Genomic DNA, 19,203 nt, shown 5'->3' with positions numbered 1-19,203 from the left:
TGTGTGAGGCACCATGAAAAGCTCCCTGCACTGCGTGGAGCTCCTGTGGCTTCAGTATTTGGGACGTCCAGTCATGGGTCAGGAGGCGCAGCGTGTGGGGAGGGCTGGGATACAGGCGGGGACTCTGGTGGTGCTGGGTTTATAAATAGGACTGGGTGACTACTGCAGCAAGGAGGACAGGGACACACAACACCGAGGAACATATGGTGTAGAGGGGAGACATCACTGAGTGTGTGTGTAGGAAGGAGAGAGACGGTTAGGTGGAGTGAAAAAGTAAAAAATAATGTGTGAAGAGGAGATTTTGAGATCGGACTAAAAGGTCATGGGCTGTAATACAGCGGCGTGAAATTTTGTGACAGCAAAAAATACACAAGCGCTTAAAAAAAGAAAGGAAAAGAGAATAAAAATATGACCCCCAGTGTGCAGGTAAAGGATTCTGATCTCTACATGATATGTGGAAGGAAAAGGGTGGAGAAAAAATACACATAAACACCATGTGTATGTGTATTACTTACCGTATCTCATTTGTCTGTGGGCTAACAAATCCAAGTGAGAAAGAAAGGATCAATAACAATCAATGTGCACAGTATGTTTCAACCAAACCTCCAGCACTAGAGGTTTCCCCTTCAGAGCCAATATTATAGCAAAATGTTACACGAAAACTCTGGAATTATGCATAGCAGCTACCGTCCTCATCAGAAGCTAAATAGACTTCAAAAGTGCCGTTTGAAGAGTTTTATTTGGTGCTGAAAGTACTTTTGAAACCCATTTTCCTCGTGAAAAGGCCGCCCTGTTTAAGAGGCAGACAAGCACATGTGGAATGTGGACCGCGGCGCTCCATTAACGCTGGAAAAAGTTTGTACAATGACTCAACGACACCGACACAAAACATCAGCCTCTGCAGGTTTCAGAATATCTTTTTTCCAACAAGTGAGGTTAGATTCCCTCTTTAATTACACAGTGTTTCATTTCATTGCCGTTTAGATGCGGGAGTGTTCAGTCACTCCGCTCTCCTTTCACACAAAATCACATTTAGAGAAATAGATGGGATGCAATAACAGTAATTGAGTTTTCAATAACTGCAGCAAACTGCACAGTCGATCCTTTGATTATCATACACTTTTTACTTTTCATTTTCTCCCAGGACTTCTTTATCAACTCCTTGGATTTTAATTTCCCCGTGAAAGATATACTTTTGTCCTTGAGATTGAAAAAAGTTTATCATAAGAATTGTTTGGGTTACTTTTCATTTAGAGCCGGATAATAATGCATATCATTTGGGAAAGTCAACTCGGGTCAATCACCTCCTTACAGCAGACTGTAAAACTTTATAGTGTTGGAAAGATTGAATGCGTGCCAGAGTACCACCATGCTCTGATACATTTCATCACAGTTTTATACATTTACATCACATGTCATGTCTGCAGGACTTTACTGCTATATTGTGTTTTCTTACCCAGTTTGGGTGTAAGCGCGGTCAGGTCCAGGTGGCTGTGCTGGTAGTCATGGTGATGGTTTCCTATTGTAAGAAGAACAGTTTACAGTTAATTTCAGCATGGTAGGTTCAAGGGACAAGAAGAAAATCAGACAGCTTAGTCCGTAATCCTGATGTTTAGCGGTCAGTTCAATCAAATCACCAAACAGTCTTCAATTGAGGTTGCAGAAGGAATCTCAAGGACACATTACTGCATACCAAAAAAAGTCAAGATGGAAAACATCTGAGGCCCTGATCAGTTAGAGTGCTTTTTAGCAGCCTGTGGCATTTTTATTGTGATCATCAATGACTTTGCGGTCCTTCGTCAATGCTTTTTGCCCAATACTTTTGCATCGCAAATTGCTTCGTGTTTATCTGCTTTCTGCACCTTGCAGTTTTGCAGCAGCACCCTGAAAGTCTTGAAGTGTTGAAAACAAGACAATGGGAACACTTATATTATTTATCTCTCCGATAATAAAACTGAAGCTGATTAATAGAGTTGATACTGTCTGTGACGCTTAAAAGTTGTGATCTGCCAATAAACACAGAGAAGAAGCACCAAACATACTTTAATTTCAAATACATCAAAAAACATAGAAAATACAATGAACATTTGAAAAAAAGCTCTGGAATATAAAATCATTTATCTTTGCTCACAACATTCTGAGCCTTTCTTATCCTCAGTTCTGCATAAACTACACAACATGCTCCATCCTAAATGATAGAACGGGTCGTTGTCTATAGGCTACCACCCATAATGTTTGCTATTTTTAGAACACTCACGTGGGTCATTTTGACACACACGTCATTATACATACACGTACAGTTCACTGTTATAAAAAAAAGCTACAGTTTCAGTGAATTTCTTCTACAAAACCACTGACCTAGGTTTAGGGCAATAAAGTTTATAGTAAGGCGTTATAAAAGACATAAATGCTGGAAGTGAAATAGTTACAACTGAAAAAAGCGATGTCTAGGAACCCCGTTCTCCTGGGTGAAAGTCCGACGTCTATTCAACCCATCCACCCGCCCCAAGAGCAATTTCCATCATCTATACTCTGCATTGCCGTCATTCATTATTACTACGACCACTAGAGGGTGCTGGAGGATAGCCTAAAATCTAAAAATGGCTCATATTTTGTTGGGGTGGCTGTGGCTAAGTTGGTAGAGCGTTCGTCCAGTAACCGGAAGGTTGGTGGTTCGATCCCTGACCATGGCAGCCTACATGTCAAAGTATCCTTGGGCAAAATACTGAACCCCAAATTGCTCCCGATGCTGCGTTCATCGGTGTGTGAATGAATTCCTAATGGTGGCAGGTGGCACCAGTGTGCTCTGGTAGCCTCGGCCACCAGTATGAATGGGTGTGTAGTGTGTGTAATGAGCGTAGTGTGTAGTGTAAAGTGCTTTGGATAAAAAAAAAAAACCCCATTTGCCTGTACTAATGACATATGGTTGTTTTTGAGAGAGACCAGTCTCAAACTACAGGTAGTGGACTTCTTTTACAAAAATACCAAAAGAAATTGAAACCAAATCAGTTTGGTCAAGACAAGCAGCTTTATCAGTATTGAAGGGAAAAAAAACTGTAGTTCTTTCCTCATTTTCCAGTTGAATTAATGGAGAGGCCGGCCTTCTGTTTGCAGATTTCAACAATAAAGAGCTGTAAAGAGCGTTCTGTCTGTTCTACTTGTCTGAATTGAACACTTGTAAGTACCTAAATGTGCTACACAAATAACTATCTTGCTTTGATAATCCTCACACCTCCTGGATGAAACAAACTCTCTGTCACTGTTGGCCAGAGGATGAAAAATATGTTGTGGGGATTTGGTAAACTGATCCTATTTAAAAGAACGTCCCTCTGTGAGTTCAGCCCAACAAGCAACCTGACAAATATTATCCTCCTGTTCGACAGAGCATCAGCCGGCTCCTCCATCCCGTCCAGCTTCCCCCAGATATGAGCGCTTTGATTTCCAGCGTGTCTCAAGTGAGCGGTAAACTGTCAGTGCTCAGTAACGGGACCGCAAGTGTTTCTTTCCATTTGACAGAATCCACAGTGCACAGAATGATTGATTACAGCCTGTTTATAGGGGGAACATGTTCGCAGCAGCTACACCTCATGGTGATCCGTCTCTGCTGTAAGTGAGTCATTTGATGTTGCGCTAATATCGTTATGTGTTGTTCGAGCAGTTAAAAGAACAAAGTAACATCATCCGAGACCTCCATCACAGAGCTGCTCTGGGAGTTAAAATAATTCCAGAGAGTGAAAATATTGCCTTAATTCAATTAGGGCTTTGTGTTTCTGAACAGCAGAGCAAACAAAACATGGATATGTGATAGTTGTAGCTTATTTGCATATAAATATGTTCATCTATCATCCTATAACCGTGCTAAAGACAATAAAAACAGCTTAAACCTGCATGCACAAGCTCTGCAGCAAGCTTTGAAGTGACGCAGGGGGGTTGTGTTCTGCTTTTGTTAAAGATCAGTGCCTGTATTTCAATGATAATGCTCTCCCCAGCGGCTCCATGTGACATTTCTGACAAATGTTATTTGACTTTTGCTAAGATCTAAGCCGACGTAAAGACTCTCAGGCTTTCAAATGTGTTGGAGTTCCTCGCAACTGGAATTGATATTCAGCTGATGAAAAAAGGGGGAATGTAAAGATGGTTAAATGGTTTTAAGTATCTGTGTAGCATAATTATAAAACAAGTCTTTGGACAATTCTACCCTGCAGCTGCTCTCCAATCTCACAGGTTTGATCAAGGGACCAATTATAGCAGTAACACATAGCTCGGCTAAATTACCCTGCGATGAACTTGAAATGAAAGCAGCAAATAAATAACAACCTTTTACTATCTGTGTAATTGTACAATCTGCTGTTTTTTCTCTCTCTCTCTTCTCTTACAGCACAGAAACCAACCGCCCCATAAATTTCACACATTAAAATGTACAGCGAGTGTTTAACCGAGGTTCAAAAGTTTATCACCGTGCGAGGACGGTTTTTCTTCGAGGTAATCTCCGGTTCAGGGTTTACACGTGTGTGATCCAATTATCCTCTTTATGTGCGGCTTCTGACTGTTATTGCTACTATTGTGCAGCAACTCTCTGAGCTTCACACACACACAAACTAATTTATAATTTGTTTATGAGGAGGGCGAGTTTCACAGAAGTCTGGTCCCAGCACTTGATAGAAGTAGCCAGGCATGAATCAGCCCCGGGGAAGTGAGCAAGTCACACAACACAGAGCACATTCACACCAGATGCAGTTATTTCTGAGGCTGAGGAGTGTTTGCTGCTTTCTGTCAGTGGAGAACAATTTAATTTGAAAACTGCTGCAAGATGCCAGAAAATGTGTCTGTGTCCTCGAGTAAACTGCAATGATCTGAACTCCAGGAGCCCTGAAACATGCTGAGTTTAGATACATGTTTGGACAGCATTTGAGGGCAAATAATGCTCATATTTACGTTTAATTGTTTGTTCTTATAACTACCAAGACATAAGAATTATAGCAAAAGTTTGTCCTATAAACCTTAAGTCACTGGTACCAGAATCTGGTTTGTTTTGACATCTTTTCCGACCAAAAATTGACAAGTTATCCGATGAAATTGCTGCAATAAACTCAGTCTGTTGCATCAGGATGTCTGGAGTCTGTTTCCGTTCCGTGTCACCTTCGACTAAAACTTGACGTGCAGATGTTCTGTCAGAGCACACTGTGTGTTTTAATGAATCGACACAGAATAGAAGCAGAAAATGGAAAAGCAGGTAGGAACATAATTAACTCTATAGAGAAGAATGTGGGCAGCAGAAGTTATCATTCCAAAAGCGTGGGCATTAATTGGCTGCTTTAACAGCTTCCACTCCACTGGTTTCATGTTTTCCACCAGATGTTTGAGCCTGGCTGCAGAGAGCATGAGAGACGCCCGACACTGATGCTCACAGTTGGCGATCCAGTTCATCCGACAGGTTCTGGACAAGGGTTTGTGGCTTTGTGCAGGCCAGTCTTATTGGGTAAACCATTCCTTTTTCATATCTTAAGAATCTGTTTTTTTGTGACATTTTCACCTTTATTGGGGGACAGGAGGACATGCAACAACCAGAGGAAACATTTGTCTGAATTGTTATGCTGAGAAAAAAGGTTGTTGCCTCTTAACTTAAAGTTGTCAAAATAACATGATATATGCCTTACATGGAACTAATAAAGAAAGAGCTACAACACTTGTAATATAATCTTCATGACATTGCAAACATAGAATACATGGTACAAAAAGGCGAAAAGGTCAGAGGCATTTTGGTCTCCAAGTCTGCAACCTCTTTGTGTTGAAAACAGCTCTTGAAAATAAAAAATCAAGAGACTAATTTGTTGATGTGAAGAACTAGAAATCCCACCTTGTGGGTGCCTGTTGCAGTTCAGTGTGTCACATGGATTGGCTGCAGTATTGCAGGCGGCTCTGTCACAAATTGAACCATTGCAGAAGAAGAGGACACAACCACATGATTTATTGAAGAACGCCAGGAAAACCCCAGGAAAATAATATTCCCATCACATTTACTTCATCGGTTTGGTTTGTCTGTTTGTAACCATCCTTACAGTCAAACAACAACAGAAAAAATTATGATTAAACTGTTTCATGTATGTTTGACCATTAAGCACGAGTTGAAATGCTTAAAAATCAGAAAACATTTTCAATTTCTGCATCAGATAAAAACAAAGTTATTGGCAATGTGCTTACTGATTTAAACAAAGTTTCAAGTTGTGTCATGACTTTGAAGGCCTAATGTGCACCTTAATAGCTACCAGTTTATTTTGTTGTACAACATGGGTTCCCACCTTGAAACACCTTGAAAGATTTTCTGTGCTGCCAGGTTACAAGTGTGTGTGAAGAATCCAAGATTATAACTCCAAATGCTCCTGAGTTATGGCGTTGAATAATGATCATCTGAACTTTGTCACACACCATTTGTGTGAAATTTTGGTTTATGAACTCTTAAGTTACTGTTTTTGTTTTGGCCAACAAATTCTAAGCAGTTCATCCTTGAGTCCAAGTGAATGTTTGAGCCAAATTTGAAGAAATTCCCTGCTGGCGTTGCTGAAAAATCACATTCACAAGAATGGAACAGATGCCAAGAAATACAGGATATCAATATTATACCAGGCTTTTACTTTGAAAATGACAAAAAACCCTTTAAAGCAGTGGTGTATAGACTGTATTGTAAAGGTGTTTTTTGTCAAGTCGCGTATTCAAGTGCAATAAAAAAATGTTACCAGTTTAGAAAACTTGTGAATGTAAAAAAAAAGAGCTAAAGTCTCTTATTTTCCTCCCAGCGGCCAAAAGGTTTAAACTGTTGCTGCAGCAGTTGCACCACAACTGACCGAGAAAGTGGAGCAAACGTCAGGGGACTTTTCGGTCTGCTCGCAGCGATCAGTTTTATCATTAACACCGAGGCGTTGACATCCCGAATCCAGCTGACACAGAGCTCAGCGCCTTGTGAGGAGGATCGAGGAGAACATACCTGCTAAGTGTTAATACATAATGCAGCAGCTCTCACAGGCAGTTAAGTGTGTCACATGGATTGGCTGTAGTATTGCAGGCGGCTCTGTCACAAATGAATCGAACGCTTCCAGGTTCCAGCGGGTGGACAGAGGGGTTCCCACTGTGACCCAGATCCATTTTAAACGGCTCGCTCTGGGGAAGCTGACGGACAGACGCTGGCTGAGAGTCCATGCTATGTCATTATGCTGGCAGAGTGTGAAGTACCATGTGGACCTGGTTGGACAGATCACCTCGCTTTGCCCTTGTGCATATGCGTGTGTGTGTGTGTGTGTGTGTGATGGAGACGTGATGTCTGTGATGCAGAGTGACACGAGAGAGAGATAGACGAGAGCGTCTTCACCTTCTAACCACTCAGGACTTTAACCTCTAACAGACTTGTGACAGGCAGCAGAAAACCTCAGTGGAGACATTAAGAAATAAAATAAGAAAAATCTGTTCCAGTAGAATAAAAACAATTTACAGACTAAAAAATGTGAAGAAATGACATCGTTATCATCCAAAAAGGCTGTTTTAATCTGTCAGAATTTCTGTGCAGCTTGCAACAGCTACAATTTATCATCATCACTTTGAAGTGTCACTTCACCCAAATCCTTTTTTTAGAATGAAGTAGGTCTTTTTGAACGAACAGACCCTAAAACGTGAAGCCCCTGGGACGACAGATTCCTGGCCTACTCAGGAAATCTCACTTCTTTAGATGCATTTGTCCTTCATTTAAATCAGTTTAATCAGTTTAACTGTCACTGTTTTACAGAACAGTTATGCTCATTGTGGGAATGTTGCAAATTAATGAGCATGATACTTAAAGGGATATTATAAGAGAGTACAAACAGACCATAAAAACATTTATATTGGAGGAGGCAAGATTAAGGAAATTGAGGTCATCTTTCTGTGGCAGACAAATAGCTTAATCTATGAGAAACGGCTTCAGAAAAATAGCCTCAAAAAAGGCGACAAGTATTGTTAATATTAATGCAGCTGTAGCGAGAGGTGGAAACAGTAAAGATGTGTTTTATGGTGATTTTTACAGGCTTTTCAGGAGTTGGACACAAATTTCCGTGATAATTTTATAGCCAGGTTTTCATGAAAATTTCGCACAAAGTTTAACCAAATTTCCTGAAAACAAATGTAAGAGTATTAGAGGTCAAATAGTTGATGCATTGTAATATATATATATATATATATATATAATATCTGTTTTCTCACTGTTAAATGAACAATGGGAGGACAGAACGAGGTCAAATCTCAGAAGACGTTATTCCTATCACATTCACTTCATTGGTTTGGTTTCTGTGTTTGTAACCGTCCTCACATTAATACATGAAACAGTTTTTGTTGTTGTTGTTTCAGGAATTTGCAGCATTTCAACTTGTGCTTAATGCTCAAATGCATAGTGCATCAAAGAAACCCTAAGTGGATGGCAATGTGCTTACTGATTTAAACCAAGTTTCCATTCAAGCAGCTAATATTTGATGCAAGCAACAAACCCACCCAAAAGAACGCCTTTTTGTGTTTGTTTGAGACATGGAGTGGCAGAGAGCTGCACTGCTGAAGCAAAGCAAAGACAGATAAATATATGTCATGCATGCAGCTGATGCTTTAATCTGTTGGCTGGAATCATCTTTGATGGCATGTTGTTGACACCACATCTGCCATCTTTTCATTAATGAAACAGCCCGGAGCTTTTTGATGGCACATCTCAGAAATCTGGGAATTTAAAAAATGTATACTTTCCCCCCAGTAGCATTTTCCACTTTATGCACTTAACTCAATTATGGTGTTTCTCTCTGCACATGAATGAATCTTAATTCTGTCTTCAAGTGAACTTCCTGAAATCATCCCATCTTGTGAAGACTTGGCGGTTTTTTTTCCACTGACATCCTTTGCTGACGACAAATCAGTTAATTTTCCATCTCACAGGCTGCAGCTGGGAACAGACTCCACACTCTAGTCTGCTCACTTTACTACTGCCAAAGCGTTTTCTTACATTTGCACATTTTAAGATGTTTACAACAGAAAGAATCAGTCCACACAAACAGAAGTCTCTCGGCCTTACCCATGCAGAGTCACGAGCCGGACCAGGGCGTCTTGGGAGTCTGTGAATTACTAACAAGGATAAGCACAGATTTATCTGATGTCTTCTCCGATATGTCAGAAGTAACATCACACAAAGCTGCCGTTATCCTTGCCGTGGAATATAGGACTCCATGAAGTAAGACGCAGGGGAAAAAGGAGGAAAGTGAAGGATCCATGTCGACACCTGAGGCTGGAACGATCTTCAGAGAAAAACCTGAGTCTGAAACATACTGCAGTGTCTTACTTTTGGCCATGTAGCATTGAGGGAAAAATATGACAAACCTTTACCACAAAGTTAGAAAAGGGGCTAACACAAACAAAAAAGTCCCCATGCACAAAGCCAGGTTCATAAAGAAATGGTTTTCCGGTAATGTCTGGCCTGCACAGAGACCTGACCTCAACCCCATCCAACACCTTTGGAATGAACTGGAACTCCAACTGTGAGCTTTTTTCCCTTGGTGTTCAGTGCTGTCACAGCATTTCGCTTAAAGAACCAGAAAATTGTTCAAATAAAGGAGGAGGCAGTTTATTTCCCCACATAGTGGTGATGTCAGTCTGAATTAAGTATTCTTAGAGCCAACTGCAATATTTTCCCAACCTTAACCAAGTGTTTGCCAAAACATACATGCCAACAGTTGTTGCAGGCAACTGGGCTGGTGAGGTAACAAAGTACAGATGTCTTAACCTGCAACATTGTCCAGTGACAAAGCAACTAACCCAGGACAATAAGTAAACACAGATTTTCTGGTTTAGTGTTTTTTAAGCTTAACCCTGTTCATTTTAACTAACTTTAACCAAGTGGTTTTGGTGTCTAACATTCACCAAATTGTTCTCAAAGGGTTTAAAACAGCAATTGTCACATCTTTACAATGTGTTGCAGTTGTCAGCGTGTTTTAAGCAGAAACGTTCATATTTAACATGTTTTATGGTTCAAAAACAGAGATTCAATGTATCTGTTGGCATTGCACATTTCTGCAAACCACATTTATTCTGCTGACTGAAATAGCCCAACCATGACCTTTTCTTAACTTCAACTATCCAGTAATTGTCATTCAAAGATATTATAGAAAGAAAAATTGCACTGAAATTAATTCATTGTTTAAGAAGTCCATTTAATATTCACAATGTCACTGGAGAGAGGGTTTGGTGCGGCGTCAGCAGTGATGCAGGTGCTGTACCAGACTGTTGCGGTAAAGAAGGAGCTCTTGATTTATCTTTCAATCTAGGTTCTGACTCTCACCTATTATATATACAGTCCTGAGCTTTGGGTAGTGACTGAAAGAATGAGCCCAGACTCAGTCGCTTGTTATAGCAATCTCAGTCTTTGAGATGGTGAGGAGCTCAGACCCCTGGAGTAGAGACGCTGCTCTTTCATGGTAAAAAGGAGCCAGGGGAGGTGGTTCAAACATCTGGTCAGGATGCCTCCTGGACACCTCCAGTTAGAAGTGCTCTGGGTTTGTCCAACTTGTAAGAAGCCACGAGGTAGATAAGTGTCAGGTGGTAGAAAATGGATGGATGGATGGATGGATGGATAAAGGGTTGTTTTTTAAACCTCCCAACATCAGTGTTGGAGGCTGTTACAGCAGCAGATTAATGGTCATGTTTTGTAATGACATGCTCCAAGCATCACATATGTAACGTTCGGGTGTCCTCATACTTTTGTCAAAAAAGTTTCAATCAATCCCCGAAAAAAACAAAACGTTCAACCTCATTTCATGACATTAATAAATTGCACTGTTCCGGTGCTTCTTGAGGTAATTAAAGCAAAACTTCCTGTCCTTTTCTCTTTATTGAACTCATATGACAAAAAGTGAAATGAGTTTTTAGCTTCCATCTGCACTTAAAGAACATCTGCAGAATGGAGCTCTTGTTGGAAACTTCATGATGAAACTTTGAAGATTCAAAGCTTAAAATTTTTTTAGTAGGACTCCCAGCACAAACAAAAGACAATATATGTCTGAAAGTTCTTGGTGTGTCTTCACTTAATTATTTCTAACTCTCTTATCAGGTTGGGTGTAAAGGAAAGGCAGCAGAGGATTCCAAAAACAAATTATCCAGTAAGTTATTTTCCATAATTACGCTCCATGTTTTCCCGTAATTATGTTGGTAGTTTGGCACAAAGCAACTGTTGATAAGCAGGCTGATGAAATGATTAAATGAAGGAGAAAAAGGCGAGGCTTTGTGAAGACACCACAAACTGGAAAATTACAGCCGAGATCTTTTTAATGACTTTTCAATTATGAGGCGAGCTCGGCTGCTGGCTGGCATTTAATGCCGTACAGAATGCTAAATCTAAATGTTTACATCCTTCACTTCAATTTGGGGAGATCGTTTCAGTTGAGACGCAGCTAATTTGAGTTCACGCAAGTTTACACTTTGATCAGGCGCGATTGGGCAGTCATGCAGCACGAGAAACTCACAGTGAACTACAAAGTCACCCTGAACAAATAACTGCAGAATACTTGATATTGAGCTCCTGGTGTGCTCCTTCAGCACCTCAGAAATGGAGGTTTCAATCTACTTGAGAGTCAGTCAACATTTCCACTCCATCCTTTCAGCACCATCTATAATTCTGACAGATCAGCGTGTCTCTGTGTGCTTCAGACGACCTGCCCTACCTCTCCATGAAAGAACAGAGAAGAGGAGAACTGAGGCTCGCTATTACACATGACGACTTCCCACTCGGGTCCCCGGAGGCTGAGGATCTTTGTTTCTCCTGTATCGATCGGGAATCATGTGTCGCAGCTCCTGGGTGCATCATGCGCTCCTGACATGCTTTTTTTCCAGTCAAGAGAAGGCACAGCCTGTTGTTTTCCTCCCCTCAGGCTGACCTTGTGACTTCTTAACAGAAATACCAAATTCCTGCAGACAAACTCTTGAGCTCTGCAGAGCCTGCAGGCCAGAGGAGCAGATAAATGATGGTGGAGGGGTAAGAGGGGGGCAAGAAAACTGGAGAAGAGAGATTTTTCACAGTCTGTATTGCAAAAACTCATCCTTAGAGCTGTAGCTACCGCTGAGGGCATAGGTCATGTTGCTTTGTATTGGTAATTTGTGGGTTTAGTGACCTGGGGGAGTTTAGACTCTCCAATGAAGACACTTGGTTTAAAAAACACCTATAAAATCCCCACCAATAGAGTGGACTTGTTTAAGGTAAACAAGATAATAAACTAGAAAATTTCCTCTAGAAAGGCCCACGGGGGCTACTGCCGGTGTGTGTACACTATGATGAGATTCTTCAGAGATTTCAAACTATGCCCTTTAACCTCAAAATGTGTGTGTGTGTGTGTAGCGAAAATTGCATAAAGTTACCTGTGTGTGTGTGCATGTGTGCGTGTATGAAGCATGTGTATGCATGTGTAAGGAGTGTGCGCACTTTAGTGCGTGCGTGTGTGTGTGTGTGTGTGTATCTGTAACTGTAATCACATCAAAGATCAAAGGCAATCAGATCAAAGCAATCAACAGAATTAACTGACACCTGTTAATGTTCCGAAAGAGTGACAGCAGCCAGAGGTGGACTGGAATTTCTGGCCTCGAACAGAAAGCATTTTTGGCAAAACCATAATACCTATCATTGATCCGACTTTACTTTGAGCATCCTGAGTTCTTCCTGAACGTCTACATATGTTTTTTTTTTTTAAGAAAAATGAAAAAATAGCTTACGCAAGTCGGGAAAACAAATTGTTCGCTCTCAAATCTCTACCTTTGAGTACTCAAAACAGTGTTTGCCCTGTGGTTTGATTTGCAAACCTAAAGACCCCAAACACCCTGATAAGTGGAATCCAGTCAAACAATGTCAGACTTTAGGAAGGCCTGGTGTTACATAATTCAAAGATGTGATTTTATCTAAATGTGAGGAGCGACAGGATGACTGGGCTGAAGTTGTGAAGCTACAAGTGAATAGTGTATTGGACCTACCAGCAGCTGAAGCCCATTACCACTCCAAGTGTAACAATTATTGTGGAATTCAGAAAGAACTTGAGGATCCAAATTATTCCTGAACACTGAACATTTTTATCGTCCAAAAATCTGTCTAAATCACCCCAAAAAACTCCGCAAAATCAGCTTAATGAGAGTAAACCTGGTTTGGTCACATTTTCAAATAGTGATTTTGAATCTTGAAAATGTCAGATATAGACTCAGCATCTCCAGTAACCCCTAAAAACATGCTAACATTGTCCATTTTGGCCAAGCAGCTCCTATAATATGTTCAATATATGCGATTATGCTAATTTACGCTAATTAGCTTAATTACACAAATTGCCCAACATATGCAAATTAGCATCCAACAGTTTCTGCATGCTGGGGACCCATACATATATTTCTATCAAAAAACTTTGGTGTACTCAACATTTCCGGGTTCACCTTTCTGTCAACTGGACTATATATACACAATAAAACAAATAAATGGAATATAATTAAAATAAGAAGACCAGTGCTTTGGGTTTTAATCAATCAATCAATCAATCAATCAATCAATCAATCAATCAATCTATCTATCTATCTATCTATCTATCTATCTATCTATCTATCTATCTATCTATCTATCTATCTATCTATCTATCTATCTATCTATCTATCTATCTATCTATCTATCTATCTATCTATCTATCTATCTATCTATCTATCTATCTATCTATCTATCTATCTATCTATCTATCTATCTATCTATCTATCTATCTATCTATCTATCTATCTATCTATCTATCTATCTATCTATCTTAATCAACTGACTTTAAAGGCCTCACATTACAGACATAAGTGTAGATGTTTTAGCGGTGCATGAAGGTGGAAACATGATATTAGAAGCTGCTGACTAAGTCTGTGACTAATAGGAAGATGTGTTGGTTTTCTTCACCAAACGAGGACTAACCTAACCTTGGTGTTTTTAGTGGAAAACAAAGCGTCAGTGTCTCGCTACTTAGTGACTCCTCAAAGAATCTTCCTTCATCAGGAGGCTGTGGAGTAAGTGGGTGTTATTCTACAGCCGCTTCCGTCGGCGGAGCGTTTCTTGGCTCGGTGTCTTCGAGTGGCTTTGTCTCCTTCACACTTCCACAGAATCAGAGCGACGAGCGCCCCTTCTCCTCCCTGCCTCATGAGTAATGTGTGATGATTACAACAGATAATTACATCTATTTACATATAAATGTGATTGATACTTGTCCTACAGAGTTAAGCTTCCTTAAGCCGCTGCAGGAGCCGTTTGCCACTGATCTTGTTATAATCTATCCATAATATTTGGATCCTCCATCTGAAGTTACCTAATTAAATGATCATTCGGCAAAAGTAAACAAACGGGGATGATGATGCTAATTAACGGTGGCTGAACACTGCGAGGTTGGGAGAGACGCCATTACTGCATCCGTCTAATGGGGTTTATGGAGTCGTATTAATCTTAAGTCTCCTAATAAAGAGAAAGAGGAGGATCTGTCCCCCCCAGCAGCAGAGACAGAGCAACGGAGAGGCCGGCGCTCTAATTGATTAGGTGCTGTCACCCACCATATCTACCACCCTCATAAGAATCTCAAATGAACACTCGAGTGATAATGCCAGCACTCGTTAAAATCTGAGCGCAGTGGGACTTTTGGAAATGTCAAGATGAACCCAAATGGTTTCCGAAACAGGAGGACCTTTTTTTAATAGATGCCACAAATCCCATTTTCATAACAACAACGTCTGATTGTGGATACAATCAAGTTTCTGCTCCCTCTCCCTGCTGTGCTTTTTAATTTTTATTGGCCCCGCCTGAAGCCCCTAGGTGAAGATGTTAAGAACATTTGCTCACCCTGTGCAGCCTCGTGTCAAACATGCCCTCTAGTCAGGTTGCGCCTCAACAGGTACACAGTCAGACTGCTTATTAAAACGCTGGCTCCGAGCCCACAGTGCCTCTGGGTTTCTTTTGAACTGGTAACGTGCCTGCAGCTCGCCGGTGGGCTGCAGGTGCAAAGTGTTTGCCAAGAGGTGTCTGGTTGGAGCTTTGACCCCGGGTCACACTGAGCCTCCATTTCCTGTGACACGCTGTAATAATCCTGACACACTTGGGAACTTTCACTTGTACTTCATGTCTCAAATGGCGCGCTGACCTTTTCAGGAGGTGCAACATATCATTTAGAGGAGACAGTGTTGCACTGTGACGTTTATACATTACTAAATTGATTGTTCGATAAAAGGAAAGTCCACTATTCTTTCTTCTTTTTAAGCTTTTTATATAATTATCAGGCACAGAAGCTTAGCAATATGCTGCTATGGATGGAGCATTGGTTGGTATTCAAGTCCGACCATGACACAAGTTAAAGGTCAGTAGGCAGGCAACTCCCTTGTTCTAGGAGGTAAAATTCCAGTTTTTGTCAAAGGACTTTAAAGAAAGCTGATATACTGCTATGGATGGGGTAGCCAAAAAAGTATCACCTAAAACAAATAAATATCAATTTACATGTAGGCAATATTACAAATATTTTTTTACCCCTTTACCTTGCCATTAGACAGCCCTTTACAATGGGAAATTGAAGTGGTTATGTGTGCTTTCTTCAAAGCCACCAGACTCCATTAATAAAAAAACAACAATTACGGGAGGACACAAAAGTTGCTGATCTAAAGTTACAGCCAGGTTAGTTAGTTTGGATCCAGGAGTGACACAATAATACAAAATAACACTGCATCCACAGCAGTGCAAGCTGTGAAGTGAATTTCTTAACCTAGTACAACCAACATTGTCATGTTTGTATTGCCGTTCATAGCTTAAAGTGGTAGCCTACGCCAGTTTTTTGCTAAGGCTGAGTGGGTGTTTCCATTTCAAAAACCCAGAAAAAAATGCATTTGGAATCGGCCTTAAACAAAGTCATGCAACTGTTGTGACGCAATTGCACAACCCAAAGATGCTGCTATGCAAGAACATAAATGTTGTTTTAAGGTTTAAAACCAACGTTGTCATATTTCTGAGGTCAAGCTAAACTTTGTTCATGCAGCAGCACCAACATTTATTGGGAATAAACAGCTGAAAACAAGAACAGAAGCTGTCCCAGTTTGGGAAGTAATGACCTTCTCCCCACTTCTGATGAACTGGGTTGGATGTCAACCTGCAGCCGTCCCAGTAATGCTATTCCAACAGGACGTGGACACCTGCTGTCCCCCAGAGGTCAGTTCTCTGCCCCATGCTGTTCTCACTGTTTATGCACTTTCCTGTCGTATAATTACACAGTAGCTTCATTGCTGCACTGGTGACACAAGAAAATATACTCGTGTTCCAATAAAAGGTCCTTCGAAACTCCTCACCAATAAACTGATACAGCCACACTGATCAGTTGCTTTTGTCTGCTTGTCCAGAGCAAATGATGTGTCCATCTGTCATATGTGAATGAATCAGGACTGTGTTACTACCTGTATCCATGATGTTGCATCCTATTGGAATTTGGCTCTAATGTTGCTGTCAGTGCTCATTAGAATTCTGATAGTTTTTCAATTTTTTACTCCAAAAACACATCAATCAGCAATGACGTTCAGTTTGCCATCATAATTATTTCACTGCTGCCAGGAGGCATGTTCATGTTTCCAGGCTGGTAAGAAACTCTTTGCATAGTTTAACTTAGAAAACAGACTCCTGTGACCCCTGTTATGATTGACTGCTGGTATTCTCAGGTGGCAATTCACTGCTAAAAGTTAAACTAACCCCTAAACTTTAAGTTTGGCTGCACTTGCTACAGTGGCCGATTCAGGCTGCAGTCGTTGATTCCACAATGACATTGAATGACTGTTTTTTTTTTTTAAAAACAAAACCAGGAGTAACCTCCATGCCAAGGCACAAGTCTACATAATATGAGTACCACATGCAACTTCACTTCAAGGTTCGTAAAGACTTGGTCTCAAAAATGTAAAAAACATGCCAATGGTCAGTATTCAAATGCCAAATAATAACATAATAACATAACATTTCTCTTCTATCAATGTCTTCATTTTATTATTTTGGGAATGTCAAAACTTGGGACTTCAATGTTTTTTTGCTGTGAAGTATTTTCAGCACTCAAATCTCAAGTAAATCAAGTTTCCCCAAGTCACATCTCAGCAGTAGTGGCAAAAATATTCAGATCCCTTACTGCAGTAAAATTACTAATGCCATACTGTGAAATGACTCCACTACAAGTAAAAGTCCTGTATTCAAAACTTACTGAAGTAAAAGTACAAAAGTATCAAAATGTACTTCAAGAATCTAAAGTAATAGCACTTGTTATGCACTATGGACCCACTCAAATTGTTTTATTTGTATCGATACATTAATGTAAGCAGGGTTTTAATTTTGTAAAAAATAGAGCTCATTTTAACTTCTTAATATAATGTTAGGAGGTTTAATAGAAAACAAAGTCAAATCACTTTAAATTGAAATTGTTTTATGTTAAATCTCAACCTGAAAAAATGACAAAAGCTGTCGGATAAATGTAGTGGAGTAAAAAGTACAATATTTGCCTCATAATGTAGTGAAGTATAGAAGTATAAAGTTACATTAAAGGGAAATAAGTAAAGTACTTATACTTAAGTGTAGTACTTTACTAGTAAATGTACTTAATTACATTCCACCACTGCATCTCAGGACCACATTTATGCAAGTTAAACTACAAATTTCTCAATAATTGAATGCTGTGGATCATTTAAACAGCCTTAAATGTAACATACTGTACACCAGAAGTGCATTACTGCAGTAAACTCACTCTGATGCCATTAAACACTGACCTACCTGCCCTGTTTCACAGTGTTTATACACCAACAGTCTGCACCTTGTAATTCTCCCCCTACTAAAAGGTAACATATGTATACAATTAACAACAACCGCACATTCACCGTGACAAGAAGCTACACAGCCGTCCTTTTAGAAAGCGAGTTAATTGACTCGTTTCTCAGGCAGGTCTTTTTGTGCTTGCTGTGAGTCCGCAGTTTGTCTCCTAGAGCTCAAAGCGACCCCCCCATGGTCCTGACTGCAGGAATGACCACTAATTATACAGCAGCAGGGGAGCAAACTGTGCAGGCAACTAACTTCCTACAACAGAGAATTTACTGTTTGAAAATGCTACTGTTGCTTTTCTCATGCACAATATTCTTCTTAAAGCAGGTGTGTGTTGACGATATGAAAGAAATGAAGCTGATCTGACGCTGTGTTGTTTCCTGCAGCCTCAGATCAGATTATCAAGACGGGAGAAAGGATTTATTTCCTTCAAAACCTGTGAGAAAATGTTTGGGGACATTCCAGTCTACATAAGGAACAAAAATCTAAACAGTTGTATCTGATCTCAACCTTTCTGATTCAAAGGGAAACAAAGGGAGGGGGGGATACGGAGCAGCTGAGAGACTGGAGATGAAAGAGAGGCCTAAGAGAATGAATGTGTATGAAACACAGGAGTGATTGTCGGGCATCTGTATTACAGCTTTTTGAAGAGCCGTCTGGTTTGTACAAAGGAGAGGTCAGTGAACAGATAAGGGTAGAATAGGTGGGAAGAAATCCCACACTGCCAAACAAAGAGAATGAGAAACACAGGTAAGAGCAGAGGAGATGGATGCTCTCCCTCCTGAGGGATGTAAGACATTTTCTGACCTCAGCAACATCAAAGAGGTGATGATGATGAACAGCAGGAAGGAGCGAAACCACAAACCTGTTCGAGAAGATTAGGGTCTTGGCTTATGAACATAGGCTGCATAATAATAGTTGTCGCCATATTGTGTCTTTTGCAAGCAGTACATGTGCAGAACAGATCGGGAATGATGCTACGGCATCAGGTAACACTGGCACAAGTGGCAGTCTTTCTTCTAAATGAACAGTTAGAGTGTATTTTAGTCCAACCAAACATTGAACAAGATGTTTTTGAGCAACCAGATTGTTCCAGTTAACTTTGATTTCACACCTCATTTTCATTTTATCATAAGGTAGCCCTGCCCTAAATCCTCCCATGCTTTGTCTATTTTACTATAAATGGAACCAGAATTTACCAAATTAACATCATGTCAGAAATCATGTGAGAAGTAGTCATATTTTCCTATTGACTTAAAAGACAAACTTCTTTTTGCAATCAGCAAGTCGCCCCCTGCTGGCAGTTAGAAAGATTGCAGGTTAAAAGCACTTCCACATTA

The 19,203-nt window shown here is 40.3% G+C and overlaps 1 protein-coding gene across 2 annotated transcripts in view; it reads right to left on the bottom strand.

Moving 5' to 3' along the window:
* Window positions 1–19,203, bottom strand: part of LOC131983258 (protein shisa-6) — a 92,486-nt gene that overhangs the window by 11,050 nt on the left and 62,233 nt on the right. Inside the window, exons 6-7 of one of the 2 annotated variants that reach the window (XM_059347954.1) lie at window positions 1,457–1,519; window positions 516–536 (exon numbers count right to left, since the gene is read on the bottom strand). In XM_059347954.1, the coding sequence (XP_059203937.1) occupies window positions 516–536; window positions 1,457–1,519 (84 nt within the window). The remainder of the gene's footprint in view (window positions 1–515; window positions 537–1,456; window positions 1,520–19,203) is intronic. The other variant, XM_059347953.1, reaches the window with a different exon arrangement.

This window comes from Centropristis striata, chromosome 13 (assembly GCF_030273125.1).
Source record: "Centropristis striata isolate RG_2023a ecotype Rhode Island chromosome 13, C.striata_1.0, whole genome shotgun sequence".
In the NCBI taxonomy this organism is placed as follows: Eukaryota; Metazoa; Chordata; class Actinopteri; order Perciformes; family Serranidae; genus Centropristis; species Centropristis striata.
The sequence above is the reverse complement of the archived record's forward strand: the minus strand, read 5'-3'. Positions and strand labels throughout refer to the sequence as shown.